The sequence below is a fragment of the Delphinus delphis genome, chromosome 15 (genome assembly GCF_949987515.2).
Source record: "Delphinus delphis chromosome 15, mDelDel1.2, whole genome shotgun sequence".
NCBI lineage: Eukaryota > Metazoa > Chordata > Mammalia > Artiodactyla > Delphinidae > Delphinus > Delphinus delphis.
The window spans coordinates 35,551,360-35,576,370 of NC_082697.1; the positions used below are offsets into that span (position 1 = coordinate 35,551,360).

The window sequence follows — 25,011 nt, forward strand, 5'->3', positions numbered from 1 at the left end:
CTAAGAGTACAGGTTTTGGAGCCCAAGAAATCAGTTATCTAACCCCAAACTGTGATCTTATTAACTCTGAGGATATAAATAAATTTTATAAGTGCTTTGAAACTTTGAATCCTCATCTGTAAAATGAGGCTAATAACAGTACCTGCCTCCTAGAGAATTACTGTAAGAATTAATTAAGTTGTTGGATGCAAAGAATTTAGCTCAGTACCTAGTAAAAACTCAAACAATACCTATGAGAGTAACTGAAACTTGTAAAATAATTGTGCGTAGTATTAAGCAAACACATAAATCCTGTGGCAAGAATGACAGAACTTAAATAACTTTAGAAATAAAAGTACATTAACTTTGTGACATGTTAGGAAAACTTAATGGTGTCAAGACTGGGATCTCGGGCTTCCCTGGTGGCGCAGTGGTTGAGAATCTACCTGCCGATGCGGGGAGCACGGGTTCGTGTCCCGGTCCGGGAAGATCCCACATGCTGCGGAGCGGCTGGGCCCGTGAGCCGTGGCCGCTGAGACTGCGCGTCTGGAGCCTGTGCTCCGCAACGGGAGAGGCCACAACAGTGAGAGGCCCGCGTACCGCAAAAAAAAAAAAAAAAAAAAAAAAAAAAGACTGGGATCTCAGTAACGACGCCGGGGTGAGGGAATTGCAGAAATCATCTTGCAATGGAAGATACGAACATGTGCACTTAAACTCCAGGTGAAATCCCACAGAAGTTGATCTTTAGATCCATTTTCTCTAGTTCAGGTCTCTGTAATCCCATCACAAGAAGAGATCGATCCTAAGGCAGAAAATGTCACTTAAGAAGCTTCAGGGTTTACATAGCAGGGGCTGAACCAAGCTTAGTAGCAATCATCAGAACTTTGCCTCTGAAAGTAGAAAAACAAATACTCCAGATTAAATAAGAAGCTGTCCTTCCAATGCCATACTAACTAGGGCCCAGTGCTGGATTTATGAGAGCACTGCCAGGTTGGGAGCCATCTACCCTGCAGCAAAGCATATGTCATAATCTCATAATGAGCTGAGGCTGAGGCTGCTTTAAGCTGCTCTGGCCACATCTCTTAGCCATGTTGTTCTTAATACAGCTGTAAGGGCTTTTTGATTATTCTAAAACAAATGACCAAACTATTTCTTTATTTGCTTGGGAAGCAAGTAGACAAAGATTAGAATAATGCTTAAAGTTCTGCCCCGGCCCAGCAGTACACTTAAACATGCATAAAATATATAAAGGTTTCTTGGAAAAAATGCAGATTTTGAGTCAGATCTGGTGTGGAGCTTACAGTCCTACATTTCTATCAAGCTTTCCGTCAGTGCTGTAAGTCCTCTTGCTACTCATAGCATCATCTGACATAGCCCTCACTTGGGATACAGATTCTCTGCCACCCCCTTCCCAGCATCTGCATCAGCATCTGCATTTTAACGAGACCTGCAGTGATTTGTATGCACATGAAAGTTTGAGAAGCCCTGCTCTAGAACGTATGTGAACCAATTTCTCCAACACTTTGGTTGCACATCCCCTATTTACACAATGTAGCTACTTCTGGTACCCAAAAGTCCTGAAATTTGTTATCCATCCGACTCTAACAGTGCTCTACCCATATCCCCTCCAATTCATTCACCATTTTCATATACAGCACCTCGATGGGGTGGGCTTTCACTTCCAACAGCCAGCACCCATGTCTCTTTGTTGTATGCACCCTCTGGATGCTGGAACCCCCTTTGCATACTATCAAGGAAAGCAGGAAGTGCCTGGGGATTTCCATCCCCTCCAGCAAGCCCTGACCCAAGACTAACAGGCACAGGGATCACCATACTCCAGCTCCTTTTCTGCTCATCAGAAAACTCAAGTTTCAGTAGTGGTCTACACAGGGAAAGATTAAGCCAAAATTACCATCTGCGGAGTTTGCTTGGTATCTCAACTTTCTGCCTTCTACGCTTTCCAGTCCTGCTCACTCCCTTATAATGTTGCCAGGGAACACTTTGTAATAAACCCATTTCTCATAAATTCTTGTCTCAGGGTCTGCTTCTAGGGAACTCAAAGTAAGACACATGCTGTTCTAGCTCAGTGTAATATAGACTCAGACCAGTACCCCACCAAGGATTGAGTTATTTCTCAAGTTGGTTTGGTTACTGCTTTAGACCTTGAATTTTGATTCAGCCTGGGTCAGATTTTCTGCATATCTCAAAAGGCTGCAGGAAGTCCATGGATTCTAGGAATTCCACACTTGGAAATTTAGATGCTCACATTCTGAGAATGTGGTAAAATAAATTATGCCTTACTTTCTGAAACAGCTGTGGCTGTGCAGTGAAGGTGGTGATGATGCAATTCTTCAGCTGGCTTTATAAAGGACCCATAGAAGGAGCGAAGGATCTAGAAGACCTGCCCTGACCCATGCTGCAGCCACAGCTCCCAGCTATGTGTGGCTGTTGAGCACTTGAAAGGCTGCCAGTGCAAATTAAGACAGGCTCTTAATTTGCAAAATGCACACCTCTTTCAAAGACTAAGCACATAAAAAGAATTATATAATAGCTCAATAATTTTTATATTGATTACATGGCTAATAATATGTTTGAAATATTGGCTTAAATAAAATATATTATTACATTTGTTTCACCTATTTCTACTTTTTTTAAAGTAGCTACTGGAAATTTAAAATTATATGTGTAGTTCACATTATATTTCTGCTGGACTAGATGTAATAGAGGTCTTATCTTTCAACCTAAAAGGTCAGACCCAATTAAATCTCCCCAGCTCTTCCTAATACCTTCTCTGTACCTATTTCTGTTGTGGAATTGACCCCCAGTAAACATACAAAATGGTACATTGCCTCCAGTTATAAATACTTTTACCAAAGCATAAGGTTGCCATGGAGCCAGAAAAGTCTAAAGTTCTACCCCTAGCCTGGAAAATATTATACCAGAAACATATTTTGAAAATCAGTGCCAGTAGTTATTACTCTTAGTTTAAAATAATCTATTTTGAGGACATTTTATTTTAAAGCTGTTAAAAAGTTATTCCAAAGCTTTTCTGTGTGTCCATCAAGTTTGTTTCACTGACAGCTCTTCTGTGCTATCTTCCCCAAGCCCTCCACCAACAGTCCATAGACTCCAAAGCCTCACTACATCTCACCTGGACTGTGACAGCTTCCTAATTGAGTTCCCCCATCTGGTTTCTCAGCCTCAAATCCACCCAGCATTTGGCTGCCAGATAACCTCCTTAACCTACCATCTAGCCCTGGCTCTCGTTACCTTCACCCTAAAAGAAAGGCCTTCAGTGATATTATATTTTTTTGCCAAATTCCAGAAAACTGAACAGACATTAAATGCTCTCCATACTCTCACCCCAGCTCTACGTTTTTTTGTTGCAACTTCCCCTCTTTCTTCCAATTCCTTTTAGGCTACTCCCCATTCCCGCTAAGTCCTGCCGCTAAAACATACCCAACAGAACAATGTAAATCTTCTTATAGCACATAGAGTGTTGTCATCTGGGATTTTTCTCTAAAGTCCAAATATTTCAGGTGATAATGTAAGCTGCTTGATCACACTTATTTGTGCAAAATTGATTTGCATTTAATGTGAATGTTTCCTGCTTAATTTTATATAACCTCAGAATTTAAAAGACTTCAAGGGAAATTAAAGGTCTTTAATTTGTGTGACAGTTTTTACTGTGCTGATTTTTAAAATAAACTCAATATTTTAAAGTAAAACAAACACCTAAACAAACAAAAAACACTGCTTAGAGTGCCCTCTTCCCTCTCCCATGACTCTATACCCCAAGTTCTACCTCAGATGTTACAGTATTACATGATGGCATATTATCAGGGCCTTAAATCAGGAGGCAAAACACAAAAGACCAACAAAGCTATAGCAGAAATAACAAAACTAGGTGGAAAAGCTGTTGAACTAAAAAACATGATTTCATTGAGGAGGGAGCCAAGTCAACTACATCAGATGATTACATTACTTAGCTCTTATGTCATCTTCTCTTATTTTTTTTCAGCCCAGAATGTTAATTGTGTGTTCAAAATCATCACCCAGAATGGAACTTCAACTGTTTTTTTTTGTAGATTTGTTCTTTCCCATTTTCTTGGAAGCCAAGAGAGATCAGTGGTGAATGGTGTGAGGTAGGGATTGAGATTAGGTCAGCAGTAAGGAATGGACTCAGCTCGGGGGTGGGGGCCAGGGGAGAGACAGTACTGGATATTGTATGACATTGTGACTGCACCTAGTTTAGAGAATTTCTAGAACTGTAATTAACATTTAAAGAGTTCCTGGTATAGCTGCTTTGACTTGAGTAGTAAAATAGGAAGATCTTATTTGCAGATGTGTTGAAAAGATAATTATTTTAAACTCTTTATCTGTTTATAATGCAAGGAAAGGAATAATATATACTTGCTTATTAAAGGCAACATACCAGGTCTCTATCTGTAGGGATTTTAAAAAGCAGATAAAATTTGTTTATGGGTAAAGAATATTTCCTTAGGAAAGGAGTAATCGCACAGGGATTTGAATTTAATTATGTCATTTTTACAGGATAAAAACAGGAAAAAAACCCAAAACCCTTAGGCATACAAATTGAGCTAATTTGTCTTCCTAATAGCCTAGCTAAAAACATGCGTCTAATGACTGTACAGTAGTTAAGCTAATGCAAGTGTGATTTACATTTTTCAGGAATGGACAAATGAAGTTTTCAGTCTGGCAACGAACCTGCTGGCCCAAAACATGTCTAGGGATGCATTTCTGGAAAAAGCGTAAGTAGCTCTAATTTTATTGCTAAGGGTGCTGCTTCATTTGAATCAGTTTCCTTTCTCCTTTGTGAGTCTTTTGTTTATGCTGCACTGGCTTCTCACATTGATAAACATAAATTTCCCTCTGGCACTTGTTAGAGAACTGATACGTCCACCGTTTCAAACTGGAAGACTTCCAAGAAAGATCGTTCTTTCCTCTGAGCCACACATCAGGGTTACGCTGAGCTCGCCTGAACGTCAATGCCTTTGACACACAGTAAGCAGATACTTCTAAATCCTGGCAGCTGTGCTCAGTACCAAAAATTATTCCTCTCAGGGAGTCTTCAGCCCTATATCTGCCTGTGTTGTATCAATTATTAATCTGAGGAAGAGAATGAACAACATATGGGACTCAATTCTCTCGAGTCTAAGATCTCTGATAGATGCTACTTAAATCAACAGGCTGATGTCCTGACTCCTGTCCTTATAGACAATCACAGCAAATGTTAGTAAGAAAAGAGAAAGAAGATGTAGAGGAAAGAGCAGAATGAAAAGGAAAAGGAAAGAAAGCAAATCAGGATTACCCAGTGGCTCTCAAATTACAGTCTTTCTGAAATTTATTTGACCAAGGAAAATAATGATTTCTGCCAGATGAGCAGCTAGGAAAGCTGGTTGTGTTCAGTTTGGAAACAGTGAGTATCCAGGATTTTGGGAAGCCTTGAAATGAAAACCACAAGTGGAAACATTACTAGGTGGTCCTCTATTTTATTTAATAACTTTCTTCCCTCTTCTTCTGTAAGGCATACCCATCATTCCAGACCAAAGACTCCAGACCACATTTCTTTCATACTCTTCTAAGAAATCCTTTTACTGTTAGTCAGTACTCACAGGTCTTCACTTAAATGCTCTTTCATGTCATCATCTCATCTCCTTACTTTGTCACCTTCAAGACCTTTCCTATGTGCTTCCCCCTTCCCTCTTCGTTTATTCCTTATTTTTTAAAAATTGTCTTTGATCTTACCATTCTTCATCTAACAGACATTTCTGGAACATCTGTTGTGCCACACAATGTTGGTGGAAGGTGACACAGAGAGAGATAAGATGTTTTACCTGAAACATAGCATGTTATAGCTCGTAAAACATCTAGCTGGCTAATAATATCTATTGCAAATGTCCATTTCAAATAGGCATCTCCCTATGAATAACTGCTATGGACATGCTAGAAAATGCCTTTTAATGAACACACTGTAAGCATTTCTGTTGCATCTACACCTAGGTATAGGATTGTTGTGTCATAGCATGAGCAGCTGGTGGTCTCAGTTTACACACCCATCAGCAGAGTTTGTAAGCTCTCCTGCCCCTTCTCTCTATCCACATGTCCAGAAGCAGTGGAAGAGAAAAATGTAGTTGTATATTCACACAATAGAATACCATACAGCAACGAGAGTGAAAGATCTACAATGAAAAGCAAAAATATGGATGGATCTCAAAAGCATAATATTGAGTGAAAGAAGCCAGACACAAAAGAACGTGATTCCATTATGTAAAGGGCAAAAATAATCTGAGTTGTTTAAAGTCAGGATAGTGGTTCCCACTTTTGGGATAAGCCCTGGAAGGGGGCATGACGGGCTTCTGGGATGCTACTAAGGTGATAATATTCTTTTTCTTGATCTGGGTGCTGATTGCAGAAACTTGGACGATTGGTGAAAATTCAGCGAACTGTACATATGCAGGAGCCCTTTTCTGTGCATTTTATTCTTCAATAAAAAGCTTTAAAAAAAACTAAACACTTGTTTTCTGCTTCTCCAACAGCTATACTAAACTTAAGCTGCAAGTCACTCCAGAAGGACGCATTCCTCTCAAAAAGTAAGCTTCATGAGCATTTCCCATTATTCTTTTTTTTTTTTCCCTCAAAGATGTGAATCTGTGCCATGGCTCTGTTTTGGTCCAAGTAGGAGCATGGAAATGTGTGGTAACCCTGTCCTCCCACACACTCCATATGCACATCAGTGCAGCTGGTTTTCTCATAGAGATTTCCTGGGCCTCCCCGCTTCCTGTGGCATCATTCTCAAGAAACACCAAAGCAGGAAGGGGGTGGAGGGGATGGGGGACCCTTGCTGTTAAACCTAAAAGACCATCTGAGACTCAGATCTATTCTAGGAATGGAAACTGGGCGACCACAATGCCTCTTTCTTCCAAGATGACACTAGCCTTGAAGCAGGGGTTGCAAACTCAAATGTCAACAGAAGCCAGGCAGGGAACATGCATGATGAAGCAGGCCAGGAACAGGAAGGAAAACTGAAGAGTGAAACCCCGTCTCAAGGAGACAAGGACAACTCAACTCCACCATATTCCCTGTGGGACTGGTGGGCTCTGGACGCTAGATTTTCTAATGTTTCAATAGAACCCATAAATCCAAATTGTTATATTAAATTGTTCAGTACTTAAGTTATATTTTTTAAACCCAAATTACTGACCAACAAAAGCACATCTCTAGACCATGTTCAGTCAAAAACCTTTAACCTTTGACTTACTAGCTGCCAGTGGGCTTCTGCTCATAAAAATGTTACATTATTAATAATAATACTATTAATTAATTGTTTATTATTAATAATATTAGCAACGTACACCTTTAGAGCAGTGAGTAGCAGCAAGGAGACAGAGTTGTCAAGGATGTTGATTTTAATGCTTAATACAATACCAGAGGCTATTTAGTGCCATGTTTTTTAACTGGGTCATCGCCATTGTCTCAAAATATTGATTTTATTTTAGGCACTTTGATTTTAAAAAGCACACACATAGAACTTCCAGAACACCTATGCTGATGCTAGAACAATCAGTATCTTTTAATTCTCTAAAGATGAATTATAAGGAGGTTTGATTGAATGGAATGTTTCAGCTGGCGTCATCTACAAGTGTGATCCAAATGCCTTTTAAGCATCTCTCACGTGGTGTGCTTTCACTTCACAGCATATACCGCTTGTTCTCAGCAGACCGGAAGCGAGTTGAAACTGCTTTAGAGGCTTGTAGTCTTCCATCTTCAAGGGTGAGCATGTTGCCTTCCTAAAACTAGCACTGCTAAATAGCCCTGAATAATCATACTAAAATATATCTTGCCCCACTATTATCCAAACATTTTTAAAACTAAGAAGTACAAAGGACTTATTTGTTAATATGTACAATATACGGGGTCACTGTATTAGTTTCTTTCACTCCCATAACTCCAACATTTTCAATAAGAAAGACCCTTTGCAAGTTGAAAAAAATAAATAAATAACCAATTAATACAAAAAAAGTACTGGTCAAAAAATATTAACATCACTAAGAATTTAAGCTTCTTATTAATTATAAATCCTTTCTTGATGTCTGTTGAGATATTAGCTAATGATTATAGATTATGATTATTAGTATTTTAAAATATTAATTTCATCTTATCCCCCTTTTTAAATGTCTAGGGCTAATATTTTTAAGTTAATAAGCAATTAGAATGGTAGTACATTTTATAAATAAATATATTTATGTACATTGCAGGGTGGTTCTCAAAAGGCTTTTGCAAGAGGAGTACAGGATCAAAACAGTTTGAAAATTGCCTACTTTGCTCCTATGGTAGTCAAGTAGATGAGAGGATAAGCTTGTAAGATGCTTTTTTTTTTTTTTTCTCCCAATACATTTGAGGCACTTAATATACGTTAACCACTTAAAATAAAGTAATTCGCCTTCATTTCAATGCATTTCTACATACCTGGCTCTAATTATCGTTGTTTCTGGGATAGCTGTGTCTGTTGCATAAAACCTTTTCCTTGTGCTATATGCAGAATACTCCTTTCTATTATGAATTATTTTTATCCCAGTATCTAAGCAACAAGTAAGCAAGAATAACACTTATACCCAAAGAAGAACCTTTGAGTCTCTTGAAACATGCTGGCAGTGTTGAAGTTGCACTGAATGAAGTTGAGAAGGCATTCTTAAATGTATGGTTAAGTTATGAAAAGTATTGAGAGCTGTTGCATCAGTTACATCAGCCAATTCTTGTGAATATTTTTCAGAAAAATGAAGTTTATTAACGACTTTGGTCGGTTACAGAAAAGAAAACAAAAGTCACTCTCTGCTATCAGTTTCTTGCTATTTGTGGAAAAAGCTGCTGTTGCTGCAAACACTGGGCAGAGCTGTGGAAAGGCCCCCAAACATTTAACCTTCACTTTAATAAAGCAAAAGAAAATGATCAAACTTGTTTATTATTGCTCTTTCATTTGATGCTTTAGAGCAGGAAAGATATAACTATTAAGGTCTTGTCCTTGACTCAACAAATATTTTTTTATTTGACTTATTTTTTTTCTTTTTTTTAATTGAAATACAGTTGACTCACAATGTGTTAATTTCTGTTGTACAGCAAAGTGATTCAGTTATATATATATATATATGTATATATATGTGTATATATATACATTCTTTTTCATATTTTTTTCATTATGATTTATCACAGGATATTGAATATAGTTCCCTGTGCTATACAGTAGGACCTTGTTGCTTATTTATCCTATATATAATATTGTAGTTTGCATCTGCTAATTCCAAACTCTCAGTCCATCCCTCCCCCACCACCTTTCCTCTTTGGTAACCATAGTTTGTTTTCTATGTCTCTGAGTCTGTTTCTGTTTCATACATAAGTTCATTTGTGTCATATTTTAGATTCCACATATAAGTGATATCATATGGTATTTGTTTTTCTATTTCTGACTTACTTCACTTAGTATGATAATCTTAAGTCCATCCATGTTGCTGCAAATGGCATTGTTTTGTTCTTTTTTATGGCTGAGTAGTGTTCCATTATGTATATATGTACCACATCTTCTTTATCCGTTCAGACTTGACAGATATCGCTTGAGCTCTTACTATGTGCCCTCCATCACTGAGAATATGGTAGTGAGCAAAATGAAGTTCCAGTCCCAGGATTCAAGGACCATATACTCTCTGGAGGTGCTAGTCAAACACTTTGACTGATGTGTGTAAATTGGGGGGGAATGCCATGAACAAAAGGAATGGAGCACTGCCACTGAAAATAAGGGAAGTTCATTCCAGAAAAAGAAAACAATGTGTGCAAAACCCTGAGGCTGGAAAAAATTTACTGGTTTGAGTAACTGAAAAAAGACCACTGCATTTAAGCATGAAAAGAAAGTGTGAGACATGAATTTAGAAAGACATGCAAAGAATTTTTTTCCTCTGCAGTTGCTCCTGAATTGACCTTTACTGGATAACATCTTGTGAAAAAAAAAAAAATCAAAAATGTTAACTTATTACTATAAAACTAGCTAAGGGAAAGAAGGAATAGAAAAATGAAGCTGAATAGAAAATCAAATCCATCAATCAATTCTCTGTAAATAGCAATTTTCTAAACAATTGGATTCTGACAATTCAGTCGATAAATGCAGATTGAGTTTTTACAATCCACTATGTCTATTATAGGTTCACACTTTCAATCCAATGTCAACTGGAGACATTTTTAAAGGAAAATGAGTTTCAAATAACAGGAGTTATGTTTAAATTGAAAAAAATATTTATCTTTAGTAAATTAAATGTTATGACAATTTTCTGAAAACAGATTGGAGACTTTTTAAAAATATAATCAACTTCCATCATAAAGTTTTGAAAGCTCATTATTCACAGTAAAGTATACTTTAGTTGGAGGACTCGTAGAATTACAATGCTGTAAAAAGATCTAAAAAACAAAGTCAGTTTCAGAGCTAGGAAATAAATGCTTCCTTGAACTGACTATATTTTAAATCCTTGTTGTAAGTTCATATCTACAGAACAGTGGCCCTAGAAAATATCCACTAATTAGCAAAGATATACTGACAAGAGGTGTTTTAAACACTCCACAGAAGAAAAGGTTACGTAAATGGTAGACGGTAGTACATATCTGGGAGCCTTATATAGCCAGTGGTTGTTCAAACTAGATTTAATTGTGGTCTGTAAATAGACACATTACCAGAAATACTGTGGATATCCTGTTGAGATTTTTTAAACATTATCTTTGTGCACATTGTTAGGGATAATTAATGCACTTGAACTTGTATCCTGACCAACATGATCCATTGAAATAGCACATTCCTTAAAGGGTACTCCTTTAGAGATTTCAAATGCTTCGTAAAGTTACCTTAATTGTTAAAAAGTAGTACTGTATCTAAAAAGAGAGACAAAGTAATTACTGTCTTCTTTAATAATCCAAACGTATTTTCCAGTGAGAGGTTTGAAGACTTTTCCATATTCAGAAAACTACTACTTTACTCACAAACTTTCTGAGAACAGAAAATAGTGTGTTTGCACCAAATTCCCTTTGATTTAAGGCTTTATTAACTTGAAAAAAAAGATCACTGACATTTGAAATCATATTATAGTCTTGGCATAGCACTGATCTTTTAATGAAGAAGATAAGAATAAATCCATATTTTTTTATAAAATAAAGCTTACTATAGTTATCAACATACATATAATACCAAAGAAAACAGCGATTATTCTGGATTTAAAGAATTCCATAAATTTTACTAAAGAATACTATGAACAAAATTTACAAAAGAACTTCTCCCAGGATAACTGTAATAGGTTGCCTTTCTCCTATGCCTTACACCCAGAATGTAAATTAGAAATTATAGTTATTCATTCAGCTGTGATTCTTAAAATCACTAATATCACAATTCCATTTTAGAACCACATTATGTATTCAGTTCATTATCAGTAGTTTACTTGTAATTATTTTGTGTACTCTCTGGCTGTCTCAACTTTTGATTTATAACTTTAGGACAAAAATACTGAAAATAGGTTGAAATCCTGAATTTACCGGAAAATAATTCATTGATTTGTGAAGATAAAATCTGTATGTGGACTCCTTATTCATTAAAGTCCACTGAATTAAATTAATATGTTTTTGAATAACATTTCTTAATGTTAAGTACCTGTTCATTATAGAATTGTTTTTTAAATCTACAAATGTATAAAGAAGAAAATACAAACAGTATCCAAAAACTGATATGCAATTTAGTTTTCTGGATCGCAGTGTGAGTTGAGGAATCAAGCGACCTTACTTCAAGACATAGCAACCGCCCCCCCCCCCCAATTTGTTGCCTTAGACAAGTTTTGTAAGCTCCCATCTCTTCAGTGTATGTATCTGTAAAAGGGGTCCCTAACCATGCCAACCTCATAGAGTTGACATGGGATTAACTGAAAACATTTAAGTAAAACTCATAGAATTATATGCTTGACATACAGTAAGTGCTCAATAAATATTAATTCCTATTATCCTCTGAGTATTTTTACAAATGCATATATATATATGAGTTTTTTCTCTTTTTTTATTTTCAATTTGGCATGTGGATATGTCATAACCTGGTCTTTGGAATCTGGAAATGTAAATGCCACCGGTACTATCTCAAGTTTTTTGTTTAATCTTTTCTCTTTTGAGATTCTTTGTATACAAGCATGGAATTGAAACAACTATGTTTTTAAAGTATGGAAATTCTTTGTAGTTTCTGGAATAAATGGGCCTGATTCTGACTGTATTGGTCTTCTTAGTTCTCCCTCAAAAAGTTTGGATAACAATGGCAACAAATAATCACTGACCATCTGTTTTGTATTGGAGCCATGATGTGGTGAACCAAGTCCTGGACTACGAGACAGAAGACCTAAGGTCTTGTCCCATACCCAGGTTCACCCAACAGACATTGATTAGGTGCATATTATATGCCAGGCATCATTCTTGGGACACAAAGGAATTAAATAAGAGATAGTCACTTTGCTCTAAAACACGCAGTCTAGTAGATCATCAGAAATATAAAAAATAAAGGAAAAATTGTGTGATGGATCCTCGAAGGAAAGTATATAAAGGTGGATTATGGACACAAAAAGAGAATGTGTCATCTCTACCTGGTTTGGTAAGGAAGGGTTCACAGAAGAGTATTTGAACTTTGGGTACAATCTTAAGGGTATTGGACTTTAAGTTTCCTCTTGCTTAAACAGGACAATGAATCTATTCTATCCACTTCACCAAATCATGAGGTCCAGGAAAAGAAAATAGGTGAATGACCTTTGTGAATTTCAGCCTTATTTAAAATATACAGAATTGGTAATTGCCTGTAGCTTTCCCCTAAGTATCTCCCCCATACTCTTTCACTTGAGTTTTCAGTGGTGCACATTTTAACTTTTTTCTCCAAAATATATTTTCTCCCATTTTCACCCACTGACCCTAAAGGGTATCTTCATCAGTCAAGTTGGGCAAGAGAAAAATGAAGCTGTATTGAAATGCTGTCCATTTTCTATGTGCTAACATCCAACTGGTAATAAAAATAATACTGTATTTATTCAGCTTATTTCATCAATATGTCCTCTCTAATAGGAAGTTCTAATTCATAGCTGGTAAGTAAACATGGTTAGAGTTTTAGTAAAGCATATTGCTCTATGAAATTATGTTCAACTAAAGCAAATGGCTTTAGTTGAATCTGATGTTCTGTGGGAAGCATACTTGCTGTCAACTTCCACTTTTGTCATAACTTACACTCATTCATTTAGTAAATATTTATTGTGGACCTGCTATATGTTACAGATTGAGCAGTTAACAAGCAACACACAAGTCCTAGCTTGTGTTGATCTGCAGGTTAGCAAGTAATACAGAGAACTGTACAGCTGGGAGTACAAAACAGTTAAATAAGTACTGAAATATGAGATAAGTGTGGTGTGATGGTAGCACAGAATGGAAGACAAAACCTGGTCTCAGAGGAAGAGATTTTAAGCTAAGACAAGAAGGGAGAAAAAAAAAGAAGTCAGTAAGAAAAGGAAAACAATGATTGATATCCTTAGACAAAATCTGTTTATTTGTATGCTGAGGGGAGGGGGAGGTAGAGTGAGCTCTAAATAGTAACTAAACAGTTAAGGAGAGTGGGAGAACAAATTTGGGGTTCATCAAATCCAATAAAGTCTGATGCTTGAGTTGGCCGACAGAGCCACTGAGTATTTCCTTGAGATTTGTTTTAAAATCTCTCTTCCCTGTATCTCTCAGCCAAAGAGTAGGAGAGAGGCTCATTTCTGGCTATTTTAAAAACTACTTAAAAGAGACATGGGAGTCTAACTCCGAGAGAGGGTGGCACTAAAAAAAGTGTGCATTGTCCAGCCAAAAGGTTTTCTTTCATTTTGTATCAATAAATTAAATGGAATTTTGGAAACCTGTTTATAGGTTATACTTGTCCCCATCTTTTGAGTGGCAAAACACCATGAAACAATTTATGGGAATTTCCCATTGTTCTAGGAATTGGCCACTTGTGCTCATGATTTCAGAGTTGGTGTCCAGGTAACTGAACTTAATGGTGTAATGCATCTTGCTATATATAAATGACACATGTGTTGTTTGGTTGTCTCAAAATGCTGTTTTGCAAAATGGATTTTTTTTTCTGCCCTATAAATTGATTTAGTAAAGAAAATATTATTTTATTCGTTCATTTCTCAAATATGGGACTCCTGCTGTTTGCCAAGTGGTGAGCTAAGTCTTCTTATCTGTTAACAAGCAGTGTAGTCTCAGACCATAATTCAGACAATAATTTTTAGATATTTCTGTAAAGGTACATTTCCAAAAATAAGAATACGGTAAAAGGAAGGGTGTTTTCTTTGGTTTAAGGACTTGAAAATAATCATATAAACACATACCTGAAAAAGGAAAAACGACATGAAGAATGTCCTTCCTGTTAACAAAGGCTTGAATACATGCTTCCGGTTTCCATGGCAGCCCGACTAAACAGAAAAATAAGTCATAGAAGTCACTTTTTATATCAATGACTTGCTTTCCAAACAATAGGAAACAAGAGGAATCAGTGAGAAATAATGACCGATGTCCTACTTATGAAAAGTGTTTTGCAACTTATCAGATTACTTAAACCAGAAAGAACGTTGTTTGAAAAAAAGACACAAAATTGGGATTTTATCTTTTCATTTTGAAAATGTCTTTCTACAGGTTCTTTACTTTAAAAAAAAATACATTCATTCAAAAGTCTGCTAAACATCACATAAACAATGTGAATGTGCTTCATGCCACTGATCTGTACACTTAAAAATGGTGAAATGCTATATTTATTTTCTGTATATTTTATCACAATTAAAAATGAGATTAAAGTCACCAAAAACAGCAACCTAAAAAAAAAAAAAAATCTGCTGAACAGACCCTGTTTTCTCTAGCTCTAACCTTATTTATTTATTTATTTTTAACATCTTTATTGGGGTATAATTGCTTTACAATGGCGTGTTAGTTTCTGCTTTATAACAAAGTGAATCAGTTATACATATACATATGTTCCCATATCTCTTCCCTCTTGTGTCTCCCTCCCTCCCACCCTCCCTATCCCACCCCTCCAGGCGGTCACAAAGCACCAAGCCGATATCCCTGTGCCATGCGGCTGCTTCCCACTAGCTATCTACCTTACGTTTGTTAGTGTATATATGTCCATGCCTCTCTCTCGCCCTGTCACAGCTCACCCTTCCCCCTCCCCATATCCTCGAGTCCGTTCTCCAGTAGGTCTGTGTCTTTATTCCTGTCTTACCCCTAGGTTCTTCATGACATTTTTTTTTCTTAAATTCCATATATATATATGTGTTAGCATACGGTATTTGTCTTTCTCTTTCTGACTTACTTCACTCTGTATGACAAACTCTAGGTCTATCCATCTCATTACAAATAGCTCAATTTCTTTTCTTTTTATGGCTGAGTAATATTCCAACCTAAGTGCCCATCGTCGGATGAATGGATAAAGAAGATGTGACACATATATACAATGGAATATTACTCAGCCATAACCTTATTTATTGAATGTACTTCAGAAATTGCCTTAACATCCCTTTAGAAGGAGAAAACTCTTAAGCTTAAAATATAATGAAAAAACAGAAAATAAGTCTTTTGATACCTCAAAGCCAGTGTTCAAGTGAACTCCACCACTGGCCTCATAGATGTTTTCTGAATGTTCACCCTGGCCTCCTATTGATCGTATGGAAAAACCCCGAACGAACTTTTTGGCCAACCCAATAAAAGAAAGAAAAGAGGAAGGACGGAGGGTGGGAAGAGAGAGAGAGAGACAAAACTGGGAGGATGAAAGATAACAAAGAAAAAGACCATTTACTGACCCTCTTGTTTTATTCCCCAGAATGATTTGATACCTCAAGAAGATTTCACTCCAGAAGTGTACAGAGTTTTCCTGAACAACCTTTGTCCTCGACCTGAAATTGATAACATCTTTTCTGAATTGTAAGGGAACACATTTTAACTCGTTTTGTTCTGCCTTGGCGATGGTACTCAGGGTGCTAGCTAGGGCAGGATTTTGAGCAGTAGAGGGAGATGGCAGAACCTGTTTGTACACGATAAATAATAGCAGTGATTCTGTGTAATTTGATGGAGACAATCACGCATTCCTACCCCTGATGTTCAACCACTTTTTTTTAATTAATTAATTTATTTGTTTTTATTTTTGCCTGCATTGGGTCTTCATTGCTGTGCACAGGCTTTCTCTAGTTGCAGCGAGCAGCGGCTACTCTTCGTTGAGGTGCGCAGGCTTCTCATTGCGGTGGCTTCTCTTGTTGCAGAGCACAGGCTCTAGGCGCGTGGGCTTCAGTAGCTGTGGCACGCAGCCTCAGTAGTTGTGGTTTGTGGGCTCTAGAGGGCAGGCTCAGTATTTGTAGCACACGGGCTTAATTGTTCCACGGCATGTGGGATCGAACCCGTGTCCCCTGCATTGGCAGGCAGATTCTTAACCACTGCGCTACCAGGGAAGCCCTCAACCACCACTTTTAATGAGTGAAGTTGGCTATGATTTGTTGCAGGGTGTCTGTGTTTTAGAATTCTCAGGGGGCTCTGTGTAGTTTGAAGATTATGGCTAGAACAGAGAAGCATCTAGGCTTACTTTGTGGAGATAGACTGTTGTAGAAAGAATGCTGACCTGGGAACCTGTCATATTACCTCTTTGCATCACATTAATGAAATGAGAAGTTTGGATTACTAAGAACCTTAGTAGCTGAAAATTATCTTGCTTTTATGTTAGAAATCATATAGGCATTACGTTTTTAAAAATGAATGGAAAAAAAAAAAGAAAAACACATCAAAACACCAAGGCAAATATGGGGAAGTAGCAATTTATCAATACCTTTCTTGATATACCGAAATCTATGTGGTGACAGATCAATCCAAAACTGACAGACTAAATAAAGATTTCTTTATATGAAAAACAAGCAAACAGCACTGCTGAGAATGATATCAGATGTACTCACTTTGTCATGTTCATTGCCATCGACTATTGATTGAACATCTGCAATATCTGTACTATTGAACTTGTCTTTGGGTTGTCAACTGGATTGAAATGGGAAGTTTGAATCACACTATATTGCAGAGTTATAGACTCTTGCTGAAGCATAATTTTAATGAAAAGAAAAATGTGCCCAAACATATTGGGTATTTTTAATAATGAGAAATAAATACATCTTTAGATGATTAAGCGGGATATGAGAATTTGATGACTAAACCAGAAGTTAAGCATCATAATCAAAAATCAACCCATACTCTGTGTTCCATTTAGAGTGGTACATCTTCACACACAAGATACAGTATTTCCCTATTGTGGTTTTCTTATGCATCTGGTATAGTTCAAGGGCATTGGGATTTGGTGGCAGTGATTGCAAAAGGTTGTGATGGAGCAACACAATGTTTTTAGGGCAAGATAGGAATTCCAGTATAGCATGCTCTTGCCAGGTATGGCAGGAGTTTGTTTCCACATAGCTAAATGCAAATATATGAATGAGACTTGGTGGAAAAACCTTCTAATTTCCTTGTTTTTAATTGTTTTTAGTGGTGCCAAAAGCAAACCATACCTTACAGTTGATCAGATGATGGATTTTATCAACCTCAAGCAGCGAGATCCCAGGCTAAATGAAATTCTTTACCCACCTTTAAAGCAAGAGCAAGTCCAGGTGTTGATTGAGAAGTATGAACCCAACAACAGTCTTGCCAGAAAAGGTCAGTCCACTTTTTCCCACACCAGAGCAAAGCTCAAGTTCTAATTGTGAGTGGGCCACTCTTGGTAGTCATGGACATCAAGGATTATTCAGGAGGGTTTCCCACATTTATATGCCTGCTTTTCTTTCTGACTTAAATCACTGGTGGTTTAATCAGAAGATTTTTTTAGAGTTTGGTATGTGATGTTTTTGTTGTTGTTATGTATATGTGTGTGTGTGTGTGTGTGTGTGTGTGTGTGTGTGTGTGTATGTGTGTGTAACATTGTTTTTTAAATGTCTAATCATTTGTTTTGTTTTAAATTTTCCCAGTGACTGAAGGCATCTTTTTTTCAGACAGGAAATTCATTATCTTAAATGTTGCCCTTTTGGGTCTGTTTCTAGCTCTGTGACATGACCCATAGATTTTTCTAAATCTCTAAAATTGAATATTCAGTCCATTAGACCCTTATCTTATAGTAGTTTATAGTTTACACTACTGATGAATTTTTCCACTTGAAAAGATATTTTAAACTTTGGTCTTCTGTGTTAAAAAAAAAAATTAGTGTTTGTAGGAAAAAAAAACCAAAACTGGTATCAGAAAGACAACACTAAGATGCCTGAAAGTTATTGAGAAATTTATATTTTTGATTCTGGAGAAATGATTTGCCAAAATAAGATCATGAAAATTCAGTTGCCAGGAGTTTTCAACTATATGTGGCATCATGGTCTCTAAACTGGATCATCCTTTACCACTAAGACCAAGTCTCATCTGGATTGAAATTCCTTCACTGAGAATATTAGTGTGTTATTATTGATGTTGTTGTAAATTGACTAGATATTCCATAGGGAGGAAAATAAAGTGCAATTAACCAATAATTAAGAAATAAATTGCATGTTAATATGCAAGTAATTTATAAGTAACAAATAGCTCTGGCAAGCTTGTGGTCATTAATAAGATGGTTATCTTAAAACTATCCTCTAAATGAAAAATGAGAGTATTTATTAAATATCAAAGTAAAATCTTATCACTAATTCTATCTTACATGTTATTAGTTGGGAATTTATAGATGAATTATTTTAGTTTTTAGTTTTATCATTTTACATATTTTAGTTTTAGTCTTAGTTTCTTCATCAGGCACTTTGCCTTTGTTGTTGTCATCATTCTTACTGTTGCGGAGGTCAAAGGAAACAACTGACCCAATAGTACATGTCGGAGTTGCCAGGCCTGCCCCTCCAACCCCCTCAGATCTGACTCTCTTTCTTCCCTGGTGTCACAGAGATGGGATTTCTCCTTTCATTAAACCAGAAGAACTCCTTGGAGGTTTCTCACAGATAGCTTGACAGTTCCCTTCTGAAATCCAAACTTCGTCAAAAATAACTAACACAGTGTTTTAACAATTCTGACAAGACTTCTAAAAGCAGTTAGCCCATGACACCAGGAAAACAAAAAGCTTTTGTGAAACCAATGAGGCACTTCAGAACCTAAACTTTGCCCTTTTCTCCTTCCTTCATACCACTTTGCTGGTGGTCCAGGCTTCATCTAGTGCGTGATGCCCCCATACATCATACTCTGATGACTTGGAAAAAGTAGAGGATACAAAGGAAAATACTACAATAGGTTATTGTAAAACTCTATCATCCTGGAAGAACTGATTTTGATTCTAATGGAATTAAGACTATATCTCTTAACATTTGCATGAGTATTTAGTTCCATCTTATAGCTGTACTAGGTGTGAATTCCATAATCATGCAGACATGTAAAATTCAGATATATTTAAAAAATAGCAACTTGATTTATTTTTCTACAACTTAATATGATATTGATCATGAGGCCTCTCTGTCAGCACTGATGTGATTTTTTAAAATCACAGTATTCATTTCTCAATCCCAAAACTCCAGTAGGAAGATGAACTTGAGATGTCTCACACCAAGTCATTTTGTTTGCTGCCTTGGCTCTGTTTATGTGAACAAAGAAGATTAGAGAAGATTGTTTTATTCTAGCAATTGTTGTTTCACAGTCAAAAGGATAACAATTTTGAAATCTTTATTTGTAGGAATAAGAAATTGTTGAGTTAGACCTCAATTCTTTAGTAATCAAAAGTTTGAAATATTTTTTCCAAGGATGAAAATCATTTTTTACTTGACTTTGCAGTTTATAATATCTGATGTTTGACTTTAAGATCTTTACAGGAACTCCTTTTTATATGCAACAAAGTACAATTTAAGAAAGTATTTATTATATGGCTTCAGTGATGACTGCTGCAAGGAAATTAGCTCTCACTTATCATGTGACTTTCAAAATGTGCATTATCGTTTTACAAAGAAGCAAACCAAAGCTTTGAGGTCAAATGACTTACCCAAGATCTCATACCAAGATGCTCTTCAGGAAAGCAGAGTTTTTAACTTTCAGTCAACTAGTTAATATGTTTTAATCAATAAACACATAAGAAAATAAGTAGGGAAGTTTAATATTACATTATCATTTTTTTCTGCGGCACTGTACATTTTTACTGGTTCTTCAAATGTGCCCAAGCATTAATTAAATTGACCACAAACTCAGTTTCATTTATCAGAGACTTCCATATTGCCTATATTTGATATAAAATCATGGGAATAAGGTACATACAGAAAATCCATATATAATAGCATAAATATATATATACTATCTGATACAAGAAACATATTTTAAAGTAGGTGTTAAACAAATAAACAATACACAAAATTGACATATGCTAATGTTTAGTTTTTATAGCATTTGGTATAATTTTGACATAAAAGGTAACCTTAAATTAATGAAGAATTTTCAGTGTGGCTAAAAGCCTAATGGCTAAAGCCGAGTGTAAGTGTGAAGTGAAAACCCAGAAGAGCTGACCAACAGTGATGCTCTGTTGGCCGCCTGTCATGAGGATGTTACCCACATTCCATGCCGGAATTTCTGTTTCTGTAGATGTATGTATTGGTTATAAATAATCAGAAGGTTTCTGTGCAGTCTAAGGCCAAATGTTCACGTTTGGGTTTCACAGAGTTGGAATCTTGCTGCAGAAGATACTATTCTCAAGGGAGTTAGGTTTATTTTTACAATTTAAAATCACACACTGAAAAATGCTGTGGCCCCAAGTCAGCAAATGTTTCTTCCTTACCATGCTGTTTGCACTGTAGGCCTAACTCTACTTAATGCAGGGCTACACAATGACTCCTGCCTCTTCCAAACAAAAGGGTCATGAATGTCAGTTTGAAGACTCATGTCTCTTAGAGTTATTTTGTTTATAATTTAAACTCTTTAGAAGAAAGGCATTGAGTAAAATTAGCATGAAAAATGAAATACTTATTGGTGCCTTAGGTAACAGGCTGCAGACCTCTAGATTCAGCAGCTTTGTCCGTAAAAGAAGGCCAAATTATGCTTAAACTGCCAAACTGAAAGAAAAGAGTTAAGTTTGTTCATGTTTATTCTTCTGTGAAGAGCAGGTGTTCATGAGTATTTGTTAAGCAATTGAATTAATATAACAGATCTAATATTAGCAGATGTTTCAAGCTACGTTTCTTTTTTATCAGCAGTTCTTCCTCTTAAATTTTTGTACAGTGTGGTATAAAAAGCTTCCCTGCTTTGTTGCAATTAAGATGAAACTAAAACTTTTAGTATTTGATCAGTACTCCATGAGTTAATAGTTTAATAGTTGAACTCAAAATTAATAATAGCAGAACAATTTGTTTTTAAGCAAAGCAAATAGAAGTTCAGGTATAGCTAGCATATTTGCTCCAAATAGACCTAAGCTAACAATGATTTGCATACTAGAAATAACCCTATTGTATTTTTAATATTGTTTTATTTTAAAATTTTTATGCAAGTGAACTATACTGTGTCATTATTATCAACAACCAGAAGCACCCAGAGTGTGCTAGAGAGAGCACTGGACTTGGAAACTTGCAACCTGTAGTATTAGGTGGAACTCCTTCAGTTGAAAAATGACAAACTTAACTCAGACTGAAGCACAGAAAGGAACTGACAGGTACATATAAGCAAAAAGTGAGGGTGTTAATGACTTCAGGCATGACTACATCCAGGGGCTCAAATGATGTCATCAAGACCTGTCATCTCCCATCATGTTCTCTGCACTGGCTGTAATTCTTGGGCAGACTCTTCTGAAGTGACAAGAAAGCCAACAGCAGCTCCAGGCCTACCAATCTCATAGTTCCATCAAAATACCAGAAACCAGAACATGGCTTAAGCCACCCAGGACCACTCCTGAATTAGGATCATTGTGGCCTGGAGGATGGAATGTACCAATTGGACAGACTTTGGTCACATGACTCTCCCTAGAGCCAATAAGGAGTCAGCTACCTGAACCATGTGGACTGACAGTGGGAGAGAGGTGGTTCCCTGAAATTCACCTGGGGTGTGTACCTAGAAAGAGGAGGACTAGTCACCAGGCAGATAAAAACAGCAGATCCCACTAAAACTGGTCACAAATCAACAATCCATCATCTCTGTTTACCTTACCTTAGGAAGCCATTTAATCTCTTTGACCAGTTCCACCCCCTAGTTTTCTGATCTTTGAAAATATTCTGAGAGAATTTCTGGGAGAATTAAGTAAGTTTCTTATGATAAGAAGGTTGCATGTATTAATTGTTGGCTATTGAACCCTTGTTGACCTGAACTAATGAAAAATGAGAATTGGCATTTGTGCCAAATTATTTATGAGTCTGGAAGTGAGATTCAGAGCACTGGGCAGAGGCATTTCTGAATGCTGCTGTCTCTTGGCTAACAGGCTTATTTTACTTATTGCAATTAATAAAAAATTAGACTCATTTGGTGATGAAACCTGAAAAAATATGGTGAGTCATATCTGTGCACAAATGTTCGTTTCTGACTCATCAATATTTTATCTACATTTTTATTAAAATGGAATTATAATTATAATTTAAAATGTAAAGATTTACACTGGAATCTTACTCTTTACTTTATCACTTAATTTTCCTAACAGAGTTTTTAAAATCATTATTTTCCCAACACCATTTCCCTTTACTAGGTAGAAGTTATAAAAAATAATGATTATTTTTATTAATGTGTATTATGCATTCTTGAGACATCAAACATGCCGTAATTAAGGAAAGAGACTGGCACTGTGTTATGGTTAAGCCAGTTAACCTCAGGCAAGTGACTTGACTTGCTTGAACTTCAGGTTCCTCATCTGTAAAATGGGATGATACCAGTTCTAGCAAACATCAGTGCTTATCCTGTATCCCTCGGCATACATGGTTCCAACACAGTCAACAGCATCTTCTGCAAATCTCTGGGACTTTCTCTCGGCCCAACCACAGCCAGCTTACAAGTTTCCAGGACTTCATGGCCCCAGGAGTAATTTTCAGTCAGGTGGTAGTACCGCTCTTCCTTGCCTCTTGTGTGGGACATTTCTGATACGTGTTCTTCACATTCTCCCAGAGTTCCCATGTATGAATGAGCCCGTTTCCCACAACTGCAACCTGCTTGATAAGGTTCCCTCTATTTGCTGCCTTTTCTTCCCTTCTCTTTTCTCCACTCCCCTACTGTTAGTTCCTGGGTTATCTCCCAAATAAGCTGCTTGCACTCAAATCCTTATCTCAAAGCCCACTTTTAGAAGAACCAAAACTAAGACAAGCATTTCTCAATAAGTGGCCTTAACAGAATCTAAAGTGAAAGATGGGTAAGGTCAGAGTAGCTGAGCATTGAGAGAAAAAAAAAAAAAAAAAATGGAAGTGCTGTGCCCATGGCTCATCCCTTCCAACATGTCACACGTTATCTTAGCTGTTACCATCCTGAAGTCCTGGCTGGTAGCCTCAAAATCACAGGATCTCCTGTCTACAAGGGACTTAACCATTTAGTCCCAACTCTCAGGTCATAGAAGAGGCAGCTAAGTGACAATGTTGAGAGTAGGACTATATTTTCTGTGTCCCAGTTCTTTGCACCACTCCAGATTCCCACGTGGAGCCCTCCATTAGGCCTTGCTCAAAAAATGCAATGTCAACTCTTTAGAAGTTAGCAGTTTGCATCCACAGCAGTGGTTTTCAGACTGTCCTTGACATAGCATCCTTTTATTTGTGTTTGTTTCTTCTCACAATGTCTCATTGGATTGGTCAATGTGTAGGAAGAACCGTTAGAAGCACTGTTTTGGTTGAATGAGCAGAGCCTGCATTGTAGCTGGTGATGGCTGCCCTACTCCCGTTTATTCTCCTGTTCCATCCCATTCTCTGCAGGCACTTCTGCCCAAACCCCAGGAGATTCGAGATGCTCAGTTTAAAAACCATACATCTGAAGGAGATATTCACTGGCCTAATGATCTGCCTCACCATTAAGGTGGCATCTGTTTAAATATTTTTGTATAGATGACCTGTGTAGCAATAAAAGAAATAAAAGAACAGAAATGAGTGAACAGAGGCACCTCAAATGAGATAGATTTTCTTCCCAAAAGACAAAGACAGATGAAAGCTGTATGATGTAGCCAGTTCTTTTCATATCTTAAGTTACTACACTAAGAAAGCTGCCAAAAAGCTACTCTAGTATTAGAAGAATGACATTAGCATCTGTGAGTATATTCCAAGCTCCTCTTAACTCTGTGTTTTGTTTATTCATAGACTTCTCTGAAGTATTTGAGACTGGCAAAAATGAAAAAAAATTATTTTCAAGAGAGCCATTATGGGGCTTCCCTGGTGGCACAGTGGTTGAGAGTCCACCTGCCGATGCAGGGGACACGGGTTTGTGCCCCGGTCCGGGAAGATCCCACATGCGGTGGAGCGGCTGGGCCCGTGAGCCATGGCCGCTGAGCCTGCGCGTCCAGAGCCTGTGCTCCGCAATGGGAGAGGCCACAACAGTGAGAGGCCCGCGTACCGCAAAAAAAAAAAAAAAAAAAAAGATAGCCATTATGAATTCACTGTTCATCAGTTGGCTTGATAACTTCCTTGAATTTCCTTTCTTGATTGCATTTCCTCCTTTCCCAGGAGGGAGGAACTGGGCTTGAGGAAAACAAATGCCTGGCCCAGGAGTCCTGGTTTTTTTCTGTTGCATCCTTTCTTTCTGTGACCTCAGTGTCCACTCAGAATTACAGCTCTAACCAGAAAGCCACAACCATGTCCATTCAAAGCTGAAATGGCTTTTGTTCAGAAAACAACCAGGCAGGAAAAAAAAAAAACAAAAAAACATATATATATAAAGACAAAAACAAATGCAAGTTTTAAAGAGGTGCAGGAGTGAACTTGGTAGCATAATCCACCCCAGTCTGTTGAGTGTTTTTAAAACTTCTTT

The 25,011-nt window shown here is 37.0% G+C and overlaps 1 protein-coding gene across 2 annotated transcripts in view; it reads left to right on the forward strand.

The window, feature by feature from the left end:
- PLCB1 (phospholipase C beta 1) overlaps positions 1–25,011 on the forward strand; it is a 682,368-nt gene that overhangs the window by 475,808 nt on the left and 181,549 nt on the right. For both annotated transcript variants that reach the window (XM_060031224.1, XM_060031225.1), the window contains exons 5-9: positions 4,672–4,751; positions 6,540–6,593; positions 7,698–7,773; positions 15,899–15,999; positions 17,591–17,757. In XM_060031224.1, the coding sequence (XP_059887207.1) occupies positions 4,672–4,751; positions 6,540–6,593; positions 7,698–7,773; positions 15,899–15,999; positions 17,591–17,757 (478 nt within the window). The remainder of the gene's footprint in view (positions 1–4,671; positions 4,752–6,539; positions 6,594–7,697; positions 7,774–15,898; positions 16,000–17,590; positions 17,758–25,011) is intronic.